Raw genomic sequence first — 23410 nt, 5'->3', positions numbered from 1 at the left:
CGCAAGCAGCCGTCCTCAAGTGTTTAATTTTTATTATTTTATTATTTCCCTTCTACGTGACTTTACCGAAAGAACCAAGAAGATATTTGCCTTTTGTCAACGTGACACATTTTTTTACTGATTGGCCGTGTCGGGTGGTGGAGCGTTGCGACACATTCACAAATAACGCGATCGAACCCAAAAACCTTTATTATAAACAGCATTTGTAATTTGACCACGTTTGTCCGTGTGATCAACAACGAATGAATCGACTGCTATATTTCGAAGCAGGCGATACCCCGATGAGCGATTGTTTTTACGCGAGATATAACTCTTTTATCATTTTATTTAAAGGAACCCCGTGTGAATTAACTCACTGCGGCCGGCAGTAGGTTTAACGAGGACTCTGAATCCCATTGATGGTTTGCGTGACAATGACCGCACTTTTAAAAAAACGAAGAGGTAATGAAAATGTTTTATTTTCCAAGTAAACGATTGTAAGCACTGCGCATGGGCCCACCGTTAACAGGCGCGGTTTATAAATTGTTTAAAACTATTTTAAACAAACTGTACAAATACGTCAGTGAAAGAACATTTGGACTTGTTAAAGAGTACACATTCACGTGAAGGACAGCCTTTGGAGTGGACTCCGTAAATTAACGCAAAGGCGTTAGGACAATTCTCACGCACGACGTCGGGGCATTAAGTGCACGCACTTAGTTCTTTCGGTAAAGTCACGTAGGTAAAAAATTAAATTAAAATTAATAAAATCAAACAATAAAAATCACGACGTTTCGGAGGCAACACAAGTCTCCGTCATCAGGTGGGACCGTCACAGCCAGATTTGCTGAATCAAGTGAGGGAGGGATTCAAGATGTAAGCTCTTAAGTACCAGTTAAGGGACGGAGGGAGGGGAGGGGCTTATCAGAATGTGGTAGCCAATGAATGGAACGTATCGGGTGGGGGGGGGGCAGGGCTAACAGAGGGACGGGGTACTCGTGGTCAACGACGTGTTTGTGCGCAAGTCACTGTCGTGATTTTTATTGTTTTATTTTATTAATTTTAATTTCATTTTTTACCTACGTGACTTTACCGAAAGAACTAAGAGTATGAATCCTTGCAGTCACGAAAGCTTCAAATCTAGAATTAAGTGCACGTCTGAGCACCAGAAACGACTCTTCGACGGATATAGCGTCCCATCACTTTGTGTCCGTCACCTTTTGCCAATTATTGACGAGAATTAAAAGATCACGGGACGGTGAACGTATACAATAGCCCACCCGCACCCTCGTGCCCAAACGATTTAAATGGTGTATGTCGAGGACTGTATCAAGGTGTGAGGGCTACGGTAATTTCACAGTCTCCGAGATAAGTAGTCTGTATGGTGCACCGTGAGGATCATCACTGATCGTAGGGACAACCAGGATTTTGTTTCCACTGCAATTTCCGATGAGCACGGTCGGCGAGGTACTGTGCGAAAGAGGTTCAACGTAAATTTCGATTTAAAGCTTTCGTGACTGCAGGGATTCATCTTCTTGGTTCTTTCGGTAAAGTCACGTAGAATGGAAATAATAAAAATAAAACATAATAAAATAATTCTCACGACGTTTCGGCCGCAACGCAAGCAGCCGTCCTCAGGTGGAGAATGATTTAATGTTTTATTATTTTTATTATTTCCATTCTACGTGACTTTACCGAAAGAACCAAGAAGAAGGTTCAACGTACGTACACATAACGGCATTGAGGATTGGGCCGAGTGGATCAGGGGTTGATGTTGGTGTCAGAGCACTGAGGTTGCACTGCAGAAACGTTAAGATGTAGAAAGCACCCCGGATCGATCGCTCGCAACTTCTCAACGAGCAGACATTTTGGTCTCAATCTAATCACCAATGACAACACACACACACATCAGTTTTTCACTGAAATTAGCTCAGCCTGGCTGAGAGCTAGCGTTAATACATACACTGATGTGTAATGAACAGCATGATTAAACGCCGTCTAGTGTTGGGTATGAGACACATGAAGTGAATTTAAAATTAGTTTTGTGGCATCATCTTCCAATGCCTTTCCTAGACACAAAGAGGATCAACACTGATCCGTGACATGTCGTGACAAGTTCAACACGTGTTCTTCTGTGTTCTAGATGTTATTTATCTTCATGGCATGACTTAAATATTTGAAATCAAAGTTTACATGCTGACTGGGGTCGATAAAATAAGCACCACTTTGTGGAAAGTCAACAGTGGTTGTCCTTGGGATTGTCTCGATTCAACATCACTGTAGAAATGTGTTGTTTCCACCAGCGGTTCCGTGCTGCAGACAGGCGATCAGTTCTCCGAGCACTAACTTGGCAATACTGTAATAAAAATATACATTAAAAAATTGTTGTGTTTAGTTTGCTGTCCTTCTCCCGCACCTCTGATTAGCGCGGTTGGCTACATACGGCGCGAAAGAAGTTCAACGTACACACATGCAAACAACTGCCGTGGACTCTTAAGCCCATCGCTTTTGTTTATTCAGCTTGATTGTGGGTTTCAGCCGACACGGCGCCTTCATGTCCTCGTCCATCTTGAGGCGCTTGCTTCCCCTTAGCCAGGGTGCCGGCCACAATCCCAGCGAAGAGAAGAAGGCCGAGTGTGCGGTTGGAGCAGAATTTATTCCAGCAGTCATCGCTGTTGTCCACGTCCAGTGTGCGGATCTGCAGTGCAAGGCTCGAGTTAAAGGGGCTGCGGTCAAGCCGAGCGATCAACATCGCCGGCCGGCAGCTGTGAAGATTTAAAGTTGTGAGCCATGGAACAAGGGGCGGTCACAACAAGGTTCAGGACTGATTATTGAGGTCGCTAAAATGATTTGATGTAAGCTGCTCGGGGAGGACAGTTTTAAAAACGAGATGTATAAAACATTACGATGGACGTCTGGAAAACCACGCCGGAGGTTGCCTTGAACCTCTGAGAGCAACATGATAGTGTACATTTGTACATAATTGAACATATTTACATATCAGTATGAGAAGCCACGCTCAACCTATGAGAGTACCCCCCAATCCGCCACCATCTCCCACGGTCTTGCAATGTAATCATCAACATCACGGACTATTATTATTAATGGCAGTTGATTTCTCGATTTGTTAAGCATACAAGTTGGCATCTTTTCTCTTTTAATTACCTAAAACTCAATCATGTATTCATTAAGAAGTCATGTTCATAATAAACAAAAGCATAACATTTAAAAAACCTGAGTCATGCCTATTTGATGGTATAGATTATTTTATATTTTAAGACTGACAATCAACATATTCTGTATTCACTGGCGGAGCCAGTGGGGGGGGGGGGGGGTAGAGTGGCACGTGCCCCCCTCAATGATCCGATCGAAATCCCTAATTTCGATCGGATCATTGGGGTTTGTTAGTAATAAATTGGCATTTTGCGACCCCCACTGCCACTGTGTAGCATATTATTATGTGCCAGAGACTCTATGAGATGATAGGACAATAGTCTGAGTCCATAATTGGCAATAAGTAACGGCAAAGCAGTTATAAGCGACTCACAGAATTGTGCGTAGTTGCGTTTACAGTTCACGACTTCCCTGAAGGCAAACACCTTCAGCGAGCGCGATGCCAATCACACACGGTTCGAATTCGACCCCCGATCGATGGCTGTGCCATTGCCGCACACGCGTCGAATAAAACGCAAGGGACAAGTCCTTACTTACGAACAACTCCTCTCTAATGTTTCATTGCTGGAGGGGTTGCCCCCCCTCTACCTGAAAAACCTGGCTCTGCCATTGTCAGTATTTGACTGCATTATCCAAATTCAGATACATGTTCAGGAAATGCTCTGTTTCAGCTTATGCGAACAAACGTAACCCGGGTTGATTAACGGTAACATTATGCCTTGTTAGGCTCGCACAGATGCCCTTTTTTAACTTGCTGTCGTTTATTCTGTTATGAGTCTTTAGCTCAATAAAGTAACACGTGTTTTTAATTTAAGTGCCTTAAAACGAACAATCATGTTACTATGTTTGATATGAATGGACGCTTGTGCACTGTGGGATGAGGAGCTTCGGCAGCACGGCCGTGTGGACAGCGCGCTCTCGTGGAATCGTGGCCAAGTGCTAACTTTGGATTCTTGACACGTGCCATTCCTAACAAGCTAGTCGAGCGGAAAATTCTCATGCATTGCAAATGCACAGACAAATCGATGCTACTTAAAGTCGATAATGATGTGCTTGCAAACATAAGCTCATTTTGTAATTGTAGAAGATCATTCATTGAGATGAACCCAACGGGCTTAATCTAACAACTAAATTACCACGCGAAGGATGACTCGTAGATAGCTGCATTCCTATATATATATATACATAAACACAAGGTATGCATGGGACGCACAGTCCACATGTACAAATATTCGTAAACAAACAAAAAAACTAGTTGAGCACAGTTAAGAAATGTAAAATATGCAGTCGCATAAATGTATACATGTATTTAACACTAGCAAGGAAAGCATTTCAAGTTTACCTACAGTATCAGTATGTTAACCACTGCGCGGCCTGACGGTTAACATCAGTGGCATGTGGTACCTAACCCGGCCCTGTGCACTCGATCAACCGTGGGATGAAAATGAGTATGACAGTGCATTGGTATATTTGTAGTGGTAAAAACAGCACACAGTTTAACATACAGAGCCTTGACGTGTCAGGGTGTGCGTACCTGATTAGACACGTGGAGGCACACGAGTGCTACGGAGGCATAGTAAGGCAAGGTCTGCTCACTGGCCACCCCAGCTGCCACCAAACCGCTCGCCATGGCCACAGCAAACCCTGCCAGCCAAGACTTTGTGCTCTCGTCGAAGAGGAGGGCCGTGGATTTGATGCCCACCACCGCATCGTCCACCTTGTCCTATGACGGTGGGGAGGGGGGAGGGAGGAGGGGAGGCATCGGAAAACACTCAGGGCCACGTGTCTCATTTTGACTTTGTTCCACGAATTCTCATCTGCTGTATCTCGTTTTGCACCGTACACAACCCAGCCACGCCAAACCGCTGCAGAACCTTACTGTTAAGACTCCACATGCAACGTCCAAGTCAAAGACACATGTGGACGATGCAGGGGCACTGTATCTAAGGTATTAACCAGAACACATTTTCACATCATATTACACCTGTTTTGGCCTCGCTGCACTGGCTTACAGTTTCACATAGGAACACAGTTTAAAATCCTATTTTTAATTTACAAAGCAGTGAACCATCTCGCCCCAGCCTACATCATTGACATGCTTCATCCATATGCCGCCTCAAGGTCCCTAAGATCCGGAGATGCAGATCTTCTCTCTATTCCCAGGTCAAGGTTTCGGTCTATGGGTGACCAAGATTTTTCCCGTGTAGCCCCCAGGCTATGGAACGCTCTTCCACAAGCTATCAGGATCTCTGAGTTTGTGGATATTAAAAAAATCCGCCTAAAAACCCATTTATATGTTTCCGCGTATTAAATGTTTTGTTCATTTGGAAAATGATTTTATTATTTTTATACTGCTGTTGTGTCCTGTGCTTTGAGATCCTTGATGAAAAGCGCTATTGAAATTTTATTATTATTTCCACAATGTACTGACTGAAGTTATGAGCAATTAATGCATAATTTGGACTGGCCTTATTTGGCCCTGAGCCAGATTCAAATGTTTTGTGAGGCCAGCATGTCACGATTTGGTTCCCAAAAAGCAAGTGAAAAAGCACCTGTAGCATGAGGGACCCACGCTGGCACAGCTTAGATGTGCCAGTGGAAAAGGGTACGAGTTGCAAACGTAACAATTTTAGGCCGAATAAAGATTGTGACTTCATTTAATATGGCCCGTGGCCACATGAGGCCTAGCACTTTTGAACGGCCTGCAGACGATTTTTATCCATCACTGCACTTGGCAAAGTGTTTTTAAGTTTAGCACAAATAATTATGAGCCCTAATAAATTGTTTTGCAATATTATTGGATAAGATTAAGGGGCATGTTAATGTGTGTCAAAAAATCACTGCCTCTATCTTATAAACTATGGGAAGCCATGCTATATATGTATGTATGTTGAACTTTTTTCGCACAGTACATAGCCAACTGTGCTCATCTGGGTACATCAATGATAGTAATACGATCACATTTGGAATTCCTGCTTCCAAGGGAATCGGTTTGGGGAGCAGCTGGATTTATAGAGCCCACTATTGTATACATTATTTTACTCATTCCACAGAGAAGAGGCGGTGTCAGATGACTGGCGTTTGAGAAGTCATCATGGCTAGTGACCACCATGCACACCTGGTGAGCGTATATTGTGTCGTAGATCAGCGTCCACATGATTCCGGAGAAATAAAGCGGAAGGCAAACGCTCCAGTCGCAAGCGCCACGCACTGCTGCCCAGCCCAGCAGAGCACCCCAGTTAAATGCCAACCCTACAGCGGAGGGAATGGAAATGTCGGAATAAATCACACATGCGGTACACATAGGTGACATTTTTTGCTTCCGTTTCACGTTACGTGGTGTCCAGTAAATGTATTTTTTTTTAATAAAGTAGCAGTGGCATTGTCAGACATGCGCAATATTTAATCTGGTGCATACTGCATCACGATTCATCAAGTAAATTTGAACTGTAGTTTAAAGCCAACGTTAATGTTCTTGTTATACGGTGTGATTTCACTACCCTCTTGAATCAATTCTCTTTCACAAAGTAAACGAGCATGGTCAATAAAGTCAAGTATTATGTATTATGTGTACATGTTGTTAATGCGCTGGTGGAGAATGGCCTCCACACACTGCAAATTGCACGGGTTATTTTGACCGTGCTTAACCACATACACTTTCCTACACTGCCCCCTGCTGATATGTATCCCCAGCCTACATAGCAGGTTTTTTTTTGCATGGCAGTCCCACATCCAAACAAAATCCAGGCTCAATCCGACCTTACTTCTGAGATTTAACAAGGTCGGCTGGTTTAATCATCGTAAAGGTGTCATCACTGCACATTTAAACAATAATCTAACTTAACATTGTTGCTTACAAAAGTCAGGGAAATCGTACAGTGGGGGGTAAAGTCAAGGTGATATTATTTTTCATACAAAAGACATACATTACCTAGAACGAATTGTGGCCAGTAGGTTATTCGCTTCATCAGGGGGTAGCTGACAACCACAAGTAGAGAAGACGCGCCCAGCACTATGCTGCACGAATGACAGGCACAGCAAGATTTCTCAATGAGCCATTTATACGTCTGTGCTTATAATTGCATTGCAGAAAATGACACCTGAAAATGTAAATCACCATTGTGCAAAGCCACTGAGGTTCATTGCAAATCTCTCGCCAGATGACAGCTGGAGTATTACTTTTACACAAGAGGTGAGCCATATCTGACCCGCAACTTAATTTCATACGAAAAATAATGTAAAAAAAATCGTACATTGCAAGCATTTTATCTCCACTAATTAGCTACTAGGAGGGAATATATTCCACCTGTGAACTTTGTTTCGAATTGCATCAGTCACTACTCTCACTGCATAGGCACATCACAGTGATAGAAGTGACTGTGGTGTGTTTTTAACGTGTGGTCTGCCAAAGGTATTTTAAATTATTTTTTGGCCCTCAGAAAAGGAAAGGTTCCCCAATGCAACTTTATACACATCCCTTGCATCTTCTTGGTTCTTTCGGTAAAGTCACGTAGAAGGAAAATAATAAAACATAATAAAATAATTCTCACGACAGAGTCTGCCTTCTCGACAGACCTGTTCTCCACCTGAAGGACGGCTGCTTGCGTTGTGGCCGAAACGTCGTGAGAATTATTTTATTATGTTTTATTTTTATTATTTTATTATTTTCCTTCTACGTGACTTTACCGAAAGAACCAAGAAGATGAATCCCTGCAGTCACGAAAGCTTTAAATCGAAACATCCCTTGCAGGTTATCCTTTACCACGGTTGCTGAGCACAGGCCCAAAGCTCCAAAACCAACAACATCGCTATTTTGCAGGCAGGAGGAATGGTGGTGCAGCGTTAATTTAGTCAGCAACGGTCGAGGCCCTGAAGCCATGGACCCGACCTGTAGTTGTTGAGACAGAGGAGGATGCCCAGGCTGAGACTGAGCTGCGCACCCAGCACCACCAGGGCTCCCAAGCGGCTCACCTCCCCAGAGGCGATGGGACGTGTGGCCGTACGAGCCACCTGCACAGAGCGAGTTGGTGAGTGACCATCTCGAGATGAATATTAGACCGATGTCCAAGTGCTCCACACTCACAAATAGGGCTTATGAACGTTGTAGTGTTACACTGCAGATTTATTCATTCGTAAACGTGCAAATGTTTACTCTGCAATGCAATTCTTACGATTATTCTTTGCCTCAGAGAAACGGGAATGGCTTGGAAAAACCTTCATCCAGCAGTTGGGAGATAATGGCTGTTGACGATGCTGAACGATGAACGATTAAAACAAAAAAAGTGAAAGCCAGCCATCGAGATGGGGCTCACCTTTCGGTCGAAGTCGCGGTCCCACATGTCGTTGATGGTGCATCCGGCGCCACGCATCAACACCGCGCCCAGGCCAAACAGTGCGAGCATTTCGAGGTCGGGCAGGCAGCCTGGAGCACTCGCCAACGCGATGCTCCAGGTGCACGGCAGGTAGAGCAGCCAGGTGCCTTGGAAAGCAAACTGTTAGCACCTTGCTATGAAGCTATTTTTTTCGTACATGTCTGGTATGGGCAGGTCAGCAAGTTACAACAGCAAACAATAAAAAACGATAGGAGTGAAAAATGTGGGAAATGGTAAGGAAGTTACGAAATATAACTAATTAATTATGTAAGTCCGATTGATCAAGATTGGGCAAGGCAGAAAAAATCCAGTCCCAGATCACACCAAGATAACACAAACAGTAGTCCTTCAATAAAATATCGCCTTTTGCAATGGCACATCTAGCACGAGACCCTTAGAGTTGGTTATCCACTGGCCACTTGTCGAGTTGAACCAGACCCAAGCAGTGAAACTTTGGCCTCACAAGCCATTTGAATTTCGACATTGGTGAGCCAAGGAGGGCCAGGGGCAGGGTTAATAGTTTGTGTAATAAGCTGAGTTGTGTCAGTACACTTCGAACAAGTGATGCTGATGCCAGACCAAGTTCGTGTGCAAGTATACTCATTAAGTCACTTTACACTTTAAAATGATATACTAATTGTCTTTTTACCATTATGGTTCACCACTAAAAATGTGAATTTCAAGCTCTAAAATGGAATACAGTGCATTCTTAAATGGCAATACTGCACAGTAACAGGGTTTTAACACGCACGCTTTTGCGACCAATATTATCCATAAGAGGTTTTTTGGGTTAGATCTCGCAAATATAAATGTGTCGTGAAACCCGCCACCACCCAACACTACACAAATTAGTGAGGTTTGTCACGTAAACAAAACATGTCAGTTATTAGTTCACACCGGTGTGTTGGAGATTAAAATCGTAAATGTTGTAACGAATTGGCATGTTCTACGTGACAAACCTTTCCAATTGGCTGTGTCGGGTGGTGGCGGGTTTCACGACACATATATTTACCCGATCTAACCGAACATACAAAAAAACATATACTCTCTGGTTCTTTCGGTAAAGTCACGTAGATATTTTTTCTACCTACGTGACTTTACCGAAAGAACCAGAGTATGGATTCCTGCAGTCACGAAAGCTTCAAGTAAAAAAAACCTGTGATGGATCATTGGGTTTTGTTGTTGGTGTTTGTTGCTAATAAGTAATATTTAAAAATACTTTTTTTAAACACGCTTTAATGAAATGTTCCCTACTCGTAATGGCAGAACTCCACGACTCCAGGAAGTGGCCCCGAAGCTTGCCATAACGTAAGGGCCCGTGGTGATTTACAGCCAACGTGAGTTGAGCGTGGACAATTAGACCCAAGCCGAAACATAACATATAAAAAACGATTATTTAAAAATACTTATTTTATTGATAGAATATAGTATTGTCATCAGTATGACATAAGTATACCAAGTTTGCAGTCGATACCACATTGGGAAGTGGGTTAAAAGTGAGTTACAAGATTTGAGGATATGACAACAGTGAGTTCATAGAAAGCGTGTAAAAAGTTAGTTTAAAAGTTTAAAAAATGTTTTATGATAGAATATAGTATTGTCATCAGTATGACATAAGTATACCAAAAGTTTGCAGTCGATGCCACATTTGTAAGTGGGTTAAAATTGAGTTACAAGATTTGAGGATACGACAACAGACAGAGTGAGTTAAATAAAAGCCTGTAAAATGTTTAAAGATATATATTTTTTAATGATAGAATATGGTATTGTCATCAGTATGACACAAGTATACCAAGTTTGCAGTCGATAGCACATTGGGAAGTGGGTTCAAATTGAGTAACAAGATTTGAGGATACAACAGAGTGAGATCATAGAAAGCGTGTAAAAAGATAGTTTAAAAGTTTATTTTACATTTTTATGATATAATATGGTATTGTCATCAGTATGACACAAGTATACCAAGTTTGCAGTCGATAGCACATTGGGAAGTGGGTTAAAATTAAGTTACAAGATTTGACGATACAACAACACCAGGCATAGTGAGTTCAATAAAAGCGTGTAAAATAAAAAGAGAGATGTTTCCACCGCTAATTTCGAGGTCACACTCTCACACAAGTACACTCCGGGGGTGGGCCCACCTATGGGCTTGTCCAGCCGCATGAGACGGAGATAGGGCCGCGTGAACTCGGGGGCCGAGGCCACCAGCGACGCCGCGCTGAGACATCTCGTGGGCCCTGCGGCCATCGGCGGCCACCTCGCCCACGGCCCCACGCGGTGGTGATGATGTTGGTGGTGATGTTGGTGATGGTGTTGGTGATGTTGGTGGTGGTGTTGGTGATGTTGGTGGTGGTGATGTAGGTGGTGGTGTTGGTGATGTTGGTGGTGGTGTTGGTGATATTGGTCGTGATGTTGGTGGTGGTGATGTTGGTGGTGTTGGTGATGTTGGTGGTGGTGATGTAGGTGATGTAGGTGGTGGTGTTGGTGATGGTGTTGGTGATGTTGGTGGTGGTGTTCGAACGTGGAGGGAAACGTGGCCCTTGAGAGGGCCCTTGAACGTCTGATGGCGCACAGCAGAAACATGTCGCTTGCTTGAGCCTCAGGCGTGGCGGAGTTCTTGACGCGTCGTGAGTGATCTCTGGAATATGATATAAATAATTATTTTGCTTCTCGGCTTGCTAATTATATTTTTTAAACGGGGGGAAGGGGGCTGCTTTATCCTCGTCTCGTCATGTTAAAGATGCGTTCGTCGAGTGCGTGTTGCAAATCGTCGGTTCGCGTGTGTCTGGTGTATGTTGCTAAACAAATTAATAAAAACGATACTTCTTGCTGTAATAATTATCGATCGCGACAAACCAGTCGTGAACGCTTCGATAACGAGGCTCGGTGCGTGTGTTGCTCACAATCCCTCGGTAGCGATGGTTCTCGAGAGCTTTTATAACTTAGATCCGTGAAATAGACCTAAATATTCGTGGTTTTGTTTGTTGTTTTGAGGAGATTGTGCGGTTTGACTACAGCCGATGGGCACCACGACATTGGGCCCTGTCGTGTCGTTGTTGGTGTCAGACCTGGAGGGAAAACCTCTCTTTTAATAAATAATTTGTATAATTAATCGTGTTAAATCGTACGTAGGGTGTGTGTGTATATATCATCTAACGAATAAACACATTGTTGTTTGTGGAATGAGACCTTAATCGTGAATGAGTACAGCTTTGTGTGAAGGAATTATATTTGATTGAGATCAGAATCCGTGCGAAAATATCGTACACGTCTCGTTTATTTGCATGCAGAATAAATTCGCTTGTTTATTTAAAAGTATACGTCAATGTGAATAAAAACTAAAAAAATAACTACGTCTGGAGTTTTAAAAAACCTCTGCTCTGGCAAGGTTATTCGAGAATCCGCATTCATTCCAAGTACAATGATTCCTATTGGCCACGGCTCACGCAGGGCTCTAAAACATAAACATTCGTCTCCGAGACACCCAGAGCACGCACGATGCGTTTTGTGGCAAAGCTTAGCTACTTAATGTATCATAAAGACACCAAAGTGACTGCTAAATACAGTAAATATATTGACCCCCCCCCCCCGATTATCGCAATTCATCTTGGTTTTTTCGGTAAAGTCACGTAGAAGGGAAATAATAAAATAATAAAAATAAAACAAAATAAAATTTTCTATTTTATTATGTTTTATATTTATGGTTTATAAAATAAAATTCTCTATTTTATTATGTTTTATTTTTATTATTGTATTATTTACCTTCTACGTGACTTTACCGAAAAAACCAAGAAGATACATCCCTGCAGTCACGAAAGCTTTAAATAGAAATTTATCGCAATTAACTTCACGGGCAAATACAAACACATTCCTCCTGCGGAGGGAGCTGCTAGGAACGTTGGGTTGCTCGGTCAATGGCCAGGGTCAACGGCGGCGTGGTGTATTCCGCAAATATGCCCAACTGTGAAGGCGGGCACAAGCCGGCGTGAGTAGGTTAAACGTTGAGTTTTATAAGGGCACCACGGGGTGACCAGCCCCTCCCCTCCCAGCCCCACCCTCCCCCACCCAGCCCCACCGTCCCCACCCAGCCCCTCCCCACCCTCCCCACCCAGCCCCTCCCCTCCCTACCCAGCCCCTCCCTCCCCACCCAGCCCCTCCTCACCCTCCCCACCCAGCCCCTCCCCCCTCCCTACCCAGCCCCTCCCCTCCCTACCCAGCCCCTCCCTCCCCACCCAGCCCCACCCTCCCCACCCAGCCTCTCCCCACCCTCCCCTCCCAGCTCCACTCTCCCCTCCACACCCAGCCCCACCCAGCCCTCCTCACCCAGCCCCTTCCACCCCTACCCAGCCCCTCCCCACCCAGCCCCTCCCCACCCTCCCCTCCCAGCCCCTCCCCACCCAGCTCCACCCTCCCCTCCACACCCAGCCCCTCCCTCCCCACCCAGCCCCTCCCCACCCAGCCCCTCCCTGCACGACGGACGGACGGACACAACAATCCCCTGTGGGCTGGTGTAACCAGGAGGTTCCTACCAGGCGCGGGACAACAAGCACGGCACTGCTGTTTGTACAAATCATAGACGCGGAATCGATTCCTCGCGCGGGTTAACTTCGCTTCGTGGAATCGCGAGAATCGAATCGTTTCAAATCGACTCGGTTTGTTCGGGCCGCTCTCCACCTCGTCAAAGTCATCTCCCACCCCCCTTCCTCTTGTGTGTCCGACTCCTCTGGTAAGTATATCGGCTCGCTAAACGTGTTAACGTTATCACTACTACTACTGCTGTTGCTACGTGCGTGTGTAACGAGAAGGAAGAGGAAGCCGCGGCCTCAATCGGACCCCGTCTCTTGCCTAGTTTTCCTACCGGGGGAGGCGCGCCTTACCCGGGTACTCCGCAGGCTCCGTCCATCACCGTTCCCGGGTGGTGATCGGCAACACATTTGTACTCATTCTAGATTTGAAGTTTTCGTGACTGCAAAGATCCATACTCTTTGTTTTTTTCGGTAAAGTCACGTAGGTTAAAAAAGAAAACAAATTACATCACGACGTTTCGGAGGCAACACAAGCTTCCGTGTGTGTGTGTGAACACTTAGCTTGATAGACCACTCGTTGATGTTTGACTGCGCGTTGATTTAACACTTCCGAGCATGTGACTGCTTGTTGATTTTAGTGTTTGTGTAAAGTTACGGTGCCGTTAATCGCCGCCTGTGATGGGGTTGTTACGTGGCAGGGTCGCGGGCGACACCTTAGGAGAGGCCCATCATCCAGCAGTAGATTTCCCGTGGCTGACGTTAATGCGAGATGCCGCGAGTGGATTGATCTGCTATGTATCGATATCGTTGAGAGACTGGTCTGAGTAGTCTTAGTGGTCATTGTGTGTCGGTATTATTGTCCAGTGGCTCCCTCAGAGACTGGTCTGGGTCGTGTAATCTCCGAGCCGTGTGGGCCAATGGCTTAATGATTAAAGGGCCCTTACCACACGATACCATTTTACCTTCAAAAGTAACAAGTTACTGAGGTGCCCGGTCATGTGGGGCCCGCCAAAGGATTTTGAAAGCCCTTTTTGGTCATCGGAAAAAAGAGGTTCCCCACCTCGCTTGTATGAAGACCCCAGAGACGAATCTGTCGGTTTATTGTCGAGAGAACACCACATCAGAGACGAGCTTATCGGTCAAATATTGTCCATTGGTCCCATCCGTGAACAGTCTGTTGTCGAGATGCCCTATCACTGACCGGTCTCTTGTTCTATTATTGTTTAGAGACCCCAGCAGGGACTGATCAGTTTGCTGGTTATTGTCTAGAGACCCCATCGGAAAGCTTTCTTTCAGTCTGTTATGTTGTAGAGACCCCATGCGAGACTAGCTTGTCAGTATGTTATTCTCTGGAGACCCATCAGAGACTTGTCTGTCAGTCTGTTATTGTCTAGAGACCTCATCAGAAAGTGCTGTCAGCATATTATTGTTTTAGAAACGTCTTCAGAGACCAGTCTGTCAGGATGTTGCCATAAAATTTGCAGTATTAACATTTTCATAGACTCGAGAGAAAAAGTTTACAGTTTAAGTGCTTTTAATAGCTCTCCGATTCCATTTAAGATATATATAGCAAAGAAGAGCTGTTTGAACAAGTTTGTAAGTGCCATTACTTCTCAAAACTAATTTGTGGGACATGATGTGTGAATTGGTTTTCTTTGCTGAAATGCTCATGAGGTTTCCACCCCTCCCCCCCCCCCCCCCTCTGTTAAGCAGCATCCAGCTCATTCGCAATGTCTGGGAACTTTTATTTCGCGATTGTGGGCCACCAGGATAACCCTGTCTTTGAGATGGAGTTCAGCCCTCAGAACAAGAATGAAGCAAAGGTGATTATGCATTGACATTGCGCACAATCACTGCACACTATACATCATATCTGGATATTGGCGGTTCAAGTTCATTTATTTGGTGTAGCCCTGTGAGCCATTCGGCTCTTGAATCGGGTGCAACCGCAACAAACAGAAAACAAAAACATGAACAAGAAAACACACCTGTAATCTGGCACTGTGGAAGCGACCATTGGCAGATCACACACATGTTATGAAACCCCCATGGGTACCACACCCTGGCTTGTCAAGAGAAGGCGATACAGCACATTTGGATTCCACCTGTCCCATCTGTATGTGTTGCCCCCTCACACGCGCGTGAGCTTTCTCTGGATCATCAGGTTACCTCCCACCTGTAAACATTAATTAATTGTCCAATAACTCCTTCATATATGGAGTACTTTTGATCTTCAGGAGTAATTTGGAGCCAGCTGTCTTCAAGATTGAGTAACTACTGTGCATGTTCCATAATACAGGCTTTTTGGGTTAGATCGCATAAATATATAAATGTGTCGTTAAACCCGCCACCACCCGACACAGCCAACTAGTAAGGGTTGTCACCTAAACAGAACGTGGCCAATTCGTCACTAGTACAGCACACCAGTGTGTTGGGAGAGCCAAGCCACAACATTTGCAATCGGAGTACGACGTTTTAGCAGTAATTACAACTAGCTTCATCAGGCGACAGTCATATTTGTGGAGATGTTTCCCTGTTTCGTTCCTTATATAGAGGCGTAGATGTGATGACAACACATGTGCACTCTTCTGTTCGTGTTACAAGTTGAATTTATTAAAATCTCTGAATCACTACCATTTATTTTGTATACATGCAGTTCTTCTTGAGGTTCCAGAACAAAGGGGTATTTGAGGCCAGGATGTCATTGCAGACCAAAATCGATGTTTGAAAACAAGGTGTTGACAATACACATTAAAGGCTTAAATGCACTTGAGACTACTTTATTTTTTGACCTCTTTAACTTGCACTGATAATAATAACTGGCATTGATAATGATAGTAATCTGATGTGCATTTCACACCAACCAATTCAAATGGCAGTGCTGATTTCAATTCAAAATGTTCCATTTTGCAGGAGGATTACCGACATCTGAACCAGTTCATTGCACATGCAGCCCTGGACCTCGTGGATGAGCAGATGTGGACGACTACCAACATGTACCTCAAGACTGTGGACAAGTTCAACGAGTGGTTTGTGTCAGCCTTTGTCACTGCCAGCCATATCCTTTCAGGGAAAAAAAAACCTGACCACGTGTCGGTTTTGCCCCCCCCCTTCACCCCTGCTCGTGATTGGATGAATTGTTCACGATTGCAGCAGCTGATTTGACACAATAATCGTATGTCTTTGTCACTGGAATGCATGTAGCGCCTGTAGTGGATGCAGGGTGTGTACAAACCAATTGCATGCAGAATATATGAATACAAAATAATGTAATCTATCTGTTACACCTCACATGTGGTCAATTATAATGACAATTGCAGCAGCTTTGTGAGCCGAAATACAATTGCAATGTAAATTACATAATTGATGCCCGAAAATAAATGGAAATTCCATTTATAGATGTATACATTCATTGTATATTACAGTATTGTTCGTATTTTTCATATTGGTTTTTAAAATGGAATGTAACTCGTGTACAGTGTATTGCAGAACTGTGTATTGTTTTTTTTCATTCAGAGTGCCATTGCTGGAAAATATCAAATGTCTTGTACCTGATTATTGTTATAGGAAATGCCTTGTAGAGCCATTTTTTCGTCACAAACGCTTCCTTAACCCCCTCCATACAAATGAGGTTCCTCATGCTGCATGACGCCAGGCATGAAGACGGGATAAAAAACTTCTTCAACGAGGTCTATGAGTTGTACATTAAGGTAAAACATTGTTTTCTGTATCAAACACCTTCCACCGATTGAAGCTTTGATGTTCTAACTTACCCGCGACTCTTGAAACTAAAGTACAGTGCATCGTGTAGCTTTCACTCTTTATATAAATGTTCACAAATCTGACCTTGTTACTTCCAGTCATGTTCAATCACTCTCGTTTCTTAAATCACGTTGTGATTTATTCTGGTTCGGTAACCTATTTGTGGACAATAGCGTAAATGTCATTTTCTAACAGGACCCTGTGGGGTGGGCTGGTAGGAATAATACTTAGTACCGGTACAGAGATATCGACCGGGTATAGAGGAGTTAAAGAAAAAAATTACTGTATTCTAGTGTAACGTTAATTAAAAGTGTTTGTTTTGACAAGAAACGCTGTGAGATTTAAAGACTCGTAGTCTTTCATTTCCAACACCACCCTCAACACCACCCCTCCCACGGACGGACGGACGGACACATTAATCTATTGGTGGTCTGGTCCACTTCGTTCCTACCAGTATAAATGCTCACATATCTGCCCAGTCCCAAGCAAGTCGGATATGCAGCGTTTTACTGTGAAGTTATTGACCAGGAAATGAATCTTTTTTTTTTTAGAGTACCACATGCACAACATTTACTTTCCACCAGAGGGCATAGGCCTATATCTGCAACGAGTTGTGTAATTGCATTGCAGTTTTCTTTTTCTGACCTTATCCTCTCCCTCCTACTCCACCTCCCAACAACCTTTCTCCGCCATTTCCCCACAGTTTGCAATGAACCCATTTTACGAGCCCAACACTCCGATCCGTTCCACGGCCTTTGAGCGGAAAGTCCAGTTCCTGGGTCGCAAGCATCTCACAAGCTGAGGAGGCGACGGCGATGACGCGAGGACGAGGTGTACATTATATATATAAATGTTTAAGCGAGCGATTGCAATGCCATTTAAAGGACTTCGTTCATGACTCATCTGAAACTTGAGGCAACACCTCGCCACGTGCATTCATTCCACCGCATTGTCAGTAATTGCACAATGTTATGATCTTTGTTTTGCCGAGTATATTTGACGATCGTTTGTACATTTTCTGCAAAGGTACCACCGATACGAGGGGTTAACAGTCTTAGTTTAAGCCAGGGCGCTACGTGTAATATGAGATTCATCCATTTATCTTTTACATATCGAATAATACTGTATACCGCTACACAATGTGCTTTGTCAATAAAGTGTTTGTCAAAAATGTGTGAAATTACTTACCATTCTAAGCAACCTTGTCATGTCTTACACAAAAACAATATCCACCTGAAATAAGTTTTAATGAAGTCGAATTGCATGTTATTACCAAAATTGCTACACACATTGTATTTCACTTGTGCAATTGTTATTAAAAGATTAACAAAAATGTTTTCCTTGTCCAAAAGCAGAATGCTGCAACTTTGTTTTTTTGTCTAAGCCACAAGAGTGCTCCAGTGTTGGTTATGAGTTCTTGCCGCACATTCAGTGCTCAACACGTGTGCTTCTTAGTACAGTTTGACACATATAGAGACTTAATAGATTTTAATTCTTAGTTACCAAAATGTGAGTCCTCTTTGCTATTGTCAACTAGAAACCGTGCCTTATCGCACCTTCCGATTAGCACGGTTGGCTGCGTACGGTGCGAAAGAAGTTCCATGTAGTACAAATGGGGATGGAATGCTAATGCACATTGTGTTTATAAAATCTGTTATTATAATATGGAGAGATGCAATGCTAGTATAAATACAAAAGTCTCTACATCATTCAACTACACCTTGTTTGGAGTGATTGTTTTATTATTTTATTGTTTCCCTTCTACGTGATTTTACCGAAAGAACCAAGAATAAGAGAAAACCATTGAACTGCAAATATTCCAAGAAATGTATTACAACTTTTGTGATATTAACCACGTAGATTACATTTTGATTTAAAGCTTTCGTGACTGCAGGGATTAATATTCTTGGTTCTTTCGGTAAAGTCACGAAGAAGGGAAATAATAAAAATATAAACAATAAAATTCTCACGACGTTTCGACTGCAACAAGCAATCGTCAGGTGTAAAATCCACAGCAATAAAAAATGTTTTCACGTAGATTACATTTCTTCAATACTTGTCATTCATGCCCATTGTGTGATGAAATGAATGTTAGATTAAGATCCTTGCCAACTGATTTTTTTTTCTTAACGAGTGGCTTATTTCTCTTTGGAAAAACAATAAATACGGTTAAAATGTGCAAAACACGACTTCCTGCCAAGCTGTTTCTGTATACATTATGGGATATTAATGCCCAATTTCAATAGTGCTTAAATATTTAGATGGTTGCAGGTTTTGATATTTTATTCTTAAAGGGCTATACAAAATCTAAGTACGTGATTAAATTACTAACCACGGATATTTTCACTGGCAGAATTATGTTATTATTTACAATTGATGTGTATAATTTACATTCTATGTGAGCCTGTGACACTAGTTTTCTTGTTTAGAGTAACATTATTTAACATACCTCCAGTGTACAATGAAACAAGTATGTATATAAATCAAAGACACTCGTAATTTCCGTCTGAATAAAATTACATCTATTGTGTTATCGCATTCGTAAAGTTATCCGATACCGACAGAGTTGGCAAATGACAACTAATCGAAGCTCCGTTAGTCGAAATTTACATCATTGCACCCTTACGTGACATTTACAGTTTCCGACCGAATAAAATACTCCAGTAGTTACTTCAGCATTTCATGTTAATGCAACTCAAGTCGACCAATACCATTCAAGACGGCCAGTGATAACCGATCACACTCGCACAAACCGCTGGACAGTACTGCAATGTGCGATGCTTTAGAATTCAGATCCTGCACCGTAACTCGAGGTTAGTAAGATGTGGATAGCAAAGCAGCCGTTAAATTGTTGGGAATTTCTGATTTTCAGATTCTCATCATCACGGCCACGCGCCACTGCACGTCAACTATTTCCTATCCCTGCCATCGTGAAACTTTCACGCACGTACACACTATTTGCTATTCCTGCTTAAGTGGAACTTTTATGTAAATACAAACTAGTTAATATTCATGCAGAAGTGGAAATTCGATGCACGTGCAACGCAGCCTATTTTAAATATATATTATAGAGCTCTCCATGCACTTACGTAAATCCGGCATGGACGCACATTCATGGCAAACACGAAGGGGGTTGGTGGCTGGCTTAATCGCATTTTTTTTTATTCAATCAAAAACCGAAAACGTCAAGCCTTCCAGCATCAAACAGCACTTGAATTGATGAGGATTACCGCCACGCGCTTTATCAAGTAAGTTATCCTCTGGAATTAAGTTCCTCCGGTCGTCCGTATACTGCTGCGTTCCTTAAAGACCCTGCACTCGTTCACTTCAATGTCAGTGTGTGTCGTCTTTGTGTTGATGCTGCTGTGACCACTCACTACGGACCTCCCTTGGAAATTAGCCGGGAGTCCGACGAAACGGGACCATCAGTGTAACACGTAAACTTAAACTTGCTTTGCCTGTGCAAGTGACAAGCTCACAATCCACATCTTCTTTTATTCCCTATGCCTGTCCCGTCGGCAAAGAATCTCCATTCATTCATAAGAGTCACCACGCTTCGATTTAAAGCTTTCGTGACTGCAGGGATTCATCTTCTTGGTTTTTTCGGTAAAGTCACGTAGAAGGAAGTAATAAAATAATAAAAATGAAAAATTAAACATGTTTTATTATGTTTTATTATGCTTTACCGAAAGAACCAAGAAGATGAGTCACCACGCTGTCTTACTTTCCTCCCTACTCCGGTAGCCTTATATACTTTTTTGCTGGACATCTGCGAAAAAGAGCTTTATGGCTCATGGGATTCCCCCAGCCCTATATATTCTGAAATATGTTTTATCTCTGTTTTTAACACAACTCGAATTGTCTCGACGCGCATGTATCGCTCTCCCGTCTCGTCCTCCCTGGACGTTCGTGCAACGTCTCCTCTTTTTAAATCCTTTATATTAATTCACTTGCTTGTTTGCTTGCGCGCTTACGACCGTGCAAATCTTTCGGTCGTTTTTTAACCCACTTCCCGTGATCCAATCGAGTTGACATTTTGCACACAGACTCGTTGTGCGTGACAATTTATTTTCGTGAAACATTTTTTCCATAACTTTACACTTTTTAGGATTTTTTTAAATATTTAATTAGCAATTGCTTAATTGTGGCAGGCAATCATCTGACCCATAGGTGGCAGCCATCTCAAGCCAGAGAACGAGAGGACTCTAGTCACCACGCATATAAAGGATTTATTGTGAAAAACGTTGTTTTTACGGGTTAATTTTTTCTATTTTTGAGACGCTGCGTCTTAGACGAATCGCGTTAAACGTGTGCGCTGCGTTCGAGGCTGGCGCGTGTTGGATGGCCACAGGGGCGCTCGTGAATTCCCACCGAGAACAACGCACTCGTGGTGCCTTGTATCCCCCCCCCCCTTCCACCATTCTCTTCTTCCCACGTGCTGTTGTTGTGTTTTCTCCCACGCAATCGTTAATTCATTTGCGTCGCCCAACAGACGGCCACGAGGCTGAGAGCCACGCGTAGCTCCCTCTCTATCTCTACCTGTCTGTCTCTCAATCTCTCTATCTCTGGCTGGAGCACGCGTGCCACACACGTGTCGGTGATGTGCAGCGCGTCTTCTTCGAACGCTGGGGGAGCCGGACAAGCCCCTCTCTGTACCAGCGTGGACGGCACCCTCGTGTTCACCTTCTGAAGCGCTCGCTCGTCGGCGTGCCGTGCGCGATGACCACCACCACCACCACTTGGAGTTTATTTTGTGTTGTGCGCGGCGCATTTAGCGCCACAGCGCCCGTGTTGTTTATTGTGTTTGTGTTATTTTTGCTGCTGGTGGCTGCATATTTGGTATTGGAATCGCCTCCAGTGCTGTTTCTGCTGGCGGCAATAAAAGTTGTTTAAAAGTAAAAAATCTCTCTCTCTTGCGCGCGTGCTTTGCGAGCGACGACAAACGCGCTGGGGGTGTGTGTGGGGGGGGTCTCAGATTGTCGCTGTGAAGGCAATCTCGGCACGTGTCGAGTCGTGACCTGCGCTCCCTTGCAGTTCTCACGGCGCCGCGTTCGGCAGTTGCTGCTGCTGCGACTACGCAGAGTCGATTTGTCCACTCACGCGTACGGCGTTTGAGTGGCTACTACGTATTCATAATAAAGTTTTTTTGGGTTAGAACGCGTTATTTATAAATGTGTCGCAACCCTCCACCACCCGACACGGCCAAACAGTAAAAAATGTGTCACGTTGACAAAAGACAAATAGTTCACTACTTTAGCCCACCGGTGTGTTGAAGAGTGAGTGAATCCACAACATTTAATTTTTTTTAGTACGACGTTTTGCTGGTAATTACATCCAGCATAATCGGGCAATTTGCCGCGCTTTCAAGGGCGCCGCACTAAATGCTGTCAAGCTATCAGTTCCGGTTTCGTGGCTCTGCACTTGCTCTATTACTATAGTACTATACTGCCTTCAAATTTTATGAAAGACTGAGTGTTTAAAGTTAGCGATTTGTCGTATTATCTTGCTGTATAGAAAATGAAAAAATACAATTACTTTACGATGCAAGTTAATATAATACAGTTTTAACATTTATGTATATGTATTTATTTATTTAAGGCCCCTTTATACCATATGCTACAGGCCATGCACTCGCTTAATCCGGCACTGTATAGGGGGTGTTATATTTTGGACGAACGCATGTATCCCACCACTGTATACGTACGCAATCCATTGAAAAATAAGAATAGGATGTTTTCTTCTTGACTTTACCGAAATAACCAAGAAGATGAATCCCTGCAGTCACGAAAGCTTTCAATCGAAATTTAATACGGTTTTTTGTTGACCCTTTCTGTCAATAAAACAGGAGGTGTTAAGATATTCAAACACGGAATTGACACCTTTTGCGAAGAGTCAAGTTCGCATTAACCGCAGGTGCTTGTGGTGAACACGCAAACAAAACACGCTCTGATGAACACGTTCCTTCGGAGTCGGCGGGTATGAACTTGGTTGGACAGCGCATTTGTGCACGACAGACAGACAAATAATCCCTGGTGGGCAGTGTGGAACCTGTTGTTCCTACCTGTACGATAATTATGATGTATGCATGGTCTTTGAAACGGATTGGCCTACATCAGAGACAGCCTTCTTTGAAACTGGTAAAATGGTCCCGCGTAACGTAATACATTATTCATCCACTGCTGGATGAAAGCCTCCGCAGGCAGTGTCGATCAAGGAGGGATGGGGGTGTTGGCTGTTTAACCATGTAGCCATACTTCACGCCGTAAAGCCAGCGAGAGTTGATAAAGGGGAGAGAGAGAGCCAGGACTGGTGCTGATGGAGAGTAACCATGCATCGTCACGCAGTGCGCTAATCACTGCGCCACCGCTCCCCCATCACCGCCACTCCAAGCTACATCTCCGGGGTGGTCCAGATGTCACCTAACTCCCTCCAATTAATTGACCCTCAACATGTTTTCATTTGCATGTTAATTTCTGTTTTTAAATAAACGTTTAAAATATATTAAGTTTTAGAAAATTAAATGGGGGCCACAAGACATATGGACCGCGCTGTACAGTATAGGTTGTACACTACTCACTATCACAAGCTAAACACTCAATA

General features: G+C 43.6%; 2 protein-coding genes across 5 annotated transcripts in view; one reads left to right on the top strand and one right to left on the bottom strand.

Moving 5' to 3' along the window:
- Nucleotides 1–440: 440 nt before the first annotated feature.
- COQ2 (coenzyme Q2, polyprenyltransferase) lies at nt 441–13974 on the bottom strand. Of its 2 annotated transcripts, none has more exons than XM_061563997.1 (8): nt 13400–13974; nt 10664–11160; nt 8466–8632; nt 8042–8163; nt 7085–7170; nt 6272–6405; nt 4688–4876; nt 441–2677 (listed from the first exon to the last, which is right to left on the bottom strand). In XM_061563997.1, exons 1-8 carry the CDS (start codon nt 13423–13425, stop codon nt 2492–2494), a joined length of 1407 nt encoding a protein of 468 aa, XP_061419981.1. In that variant the 5' UTR covers nt 13426–13974; the 3' UTR covers nt 441–2491. The 2 variants fall into 2 exon arrangements, with proteins under 2 accessions (XP_061419981.1, XP_061419982.1); XM_061563998.1 differs by lacking the exon at nt 13400–13974 and adding an exon at nt 13052–13092.
- Nucleotides 13121–23410, top strand: part of LOC133350037 (trafficking protein particle complex subunit 2-like) — a 112675-nt gene continuing 102385 nt past the window's right edge. The window contains exons 1-5 of one of the 3 annotated variants that reach the window (XM_061564000.1): nt 13121–13248; nt 14762–14871; nt 15962–16107; nt 16674–16758; nt 17514–17622. In XM_061564000.1, coding sequence (XP_061419984.1) covers nt 14779–14871; nt 15962–16107; nt 16674–16758; nt 17514–17612 — 423 coding nt within the window. In that variant the 5' untranslated portion in view covers nt 13121–13248; nt 14762–14778 and the 3' untranslated portion in view covers nt 17613–17622. Of the gene's footprint in view, nt 13249–13380; nt 13404–14761; nt 14872–15961; nt 16108–16673; nt 16759–17513; nt 18146–23410 lie in introns of those variants that run through there. The other 2 variants (XM_061563999.1, XM_061564001.1) reach the window with 2 other exon arrangements.

The sequence above is a fragment of the Lethenteron reissneri genome, chromosome 32 (assembly GCF_015708825.2).
Source record: "Lethenteron reissneri isolate LAM-NWPU_2019-01 chromosome 32, ASM1570882v1, whole genome shotgun sequence".
NCBI lineage: Eukaryota > Metazoa > Chordata > Hyperoartia > Petromyzontiformes > Petromyzontidae > Lethenteron > Lethenteron reissneri.
The sequence above is the reverse complement of the archived record's forward strand: the minus strand, read 5'-3'. Positions and strand labels throughout refer to the sequence as shown.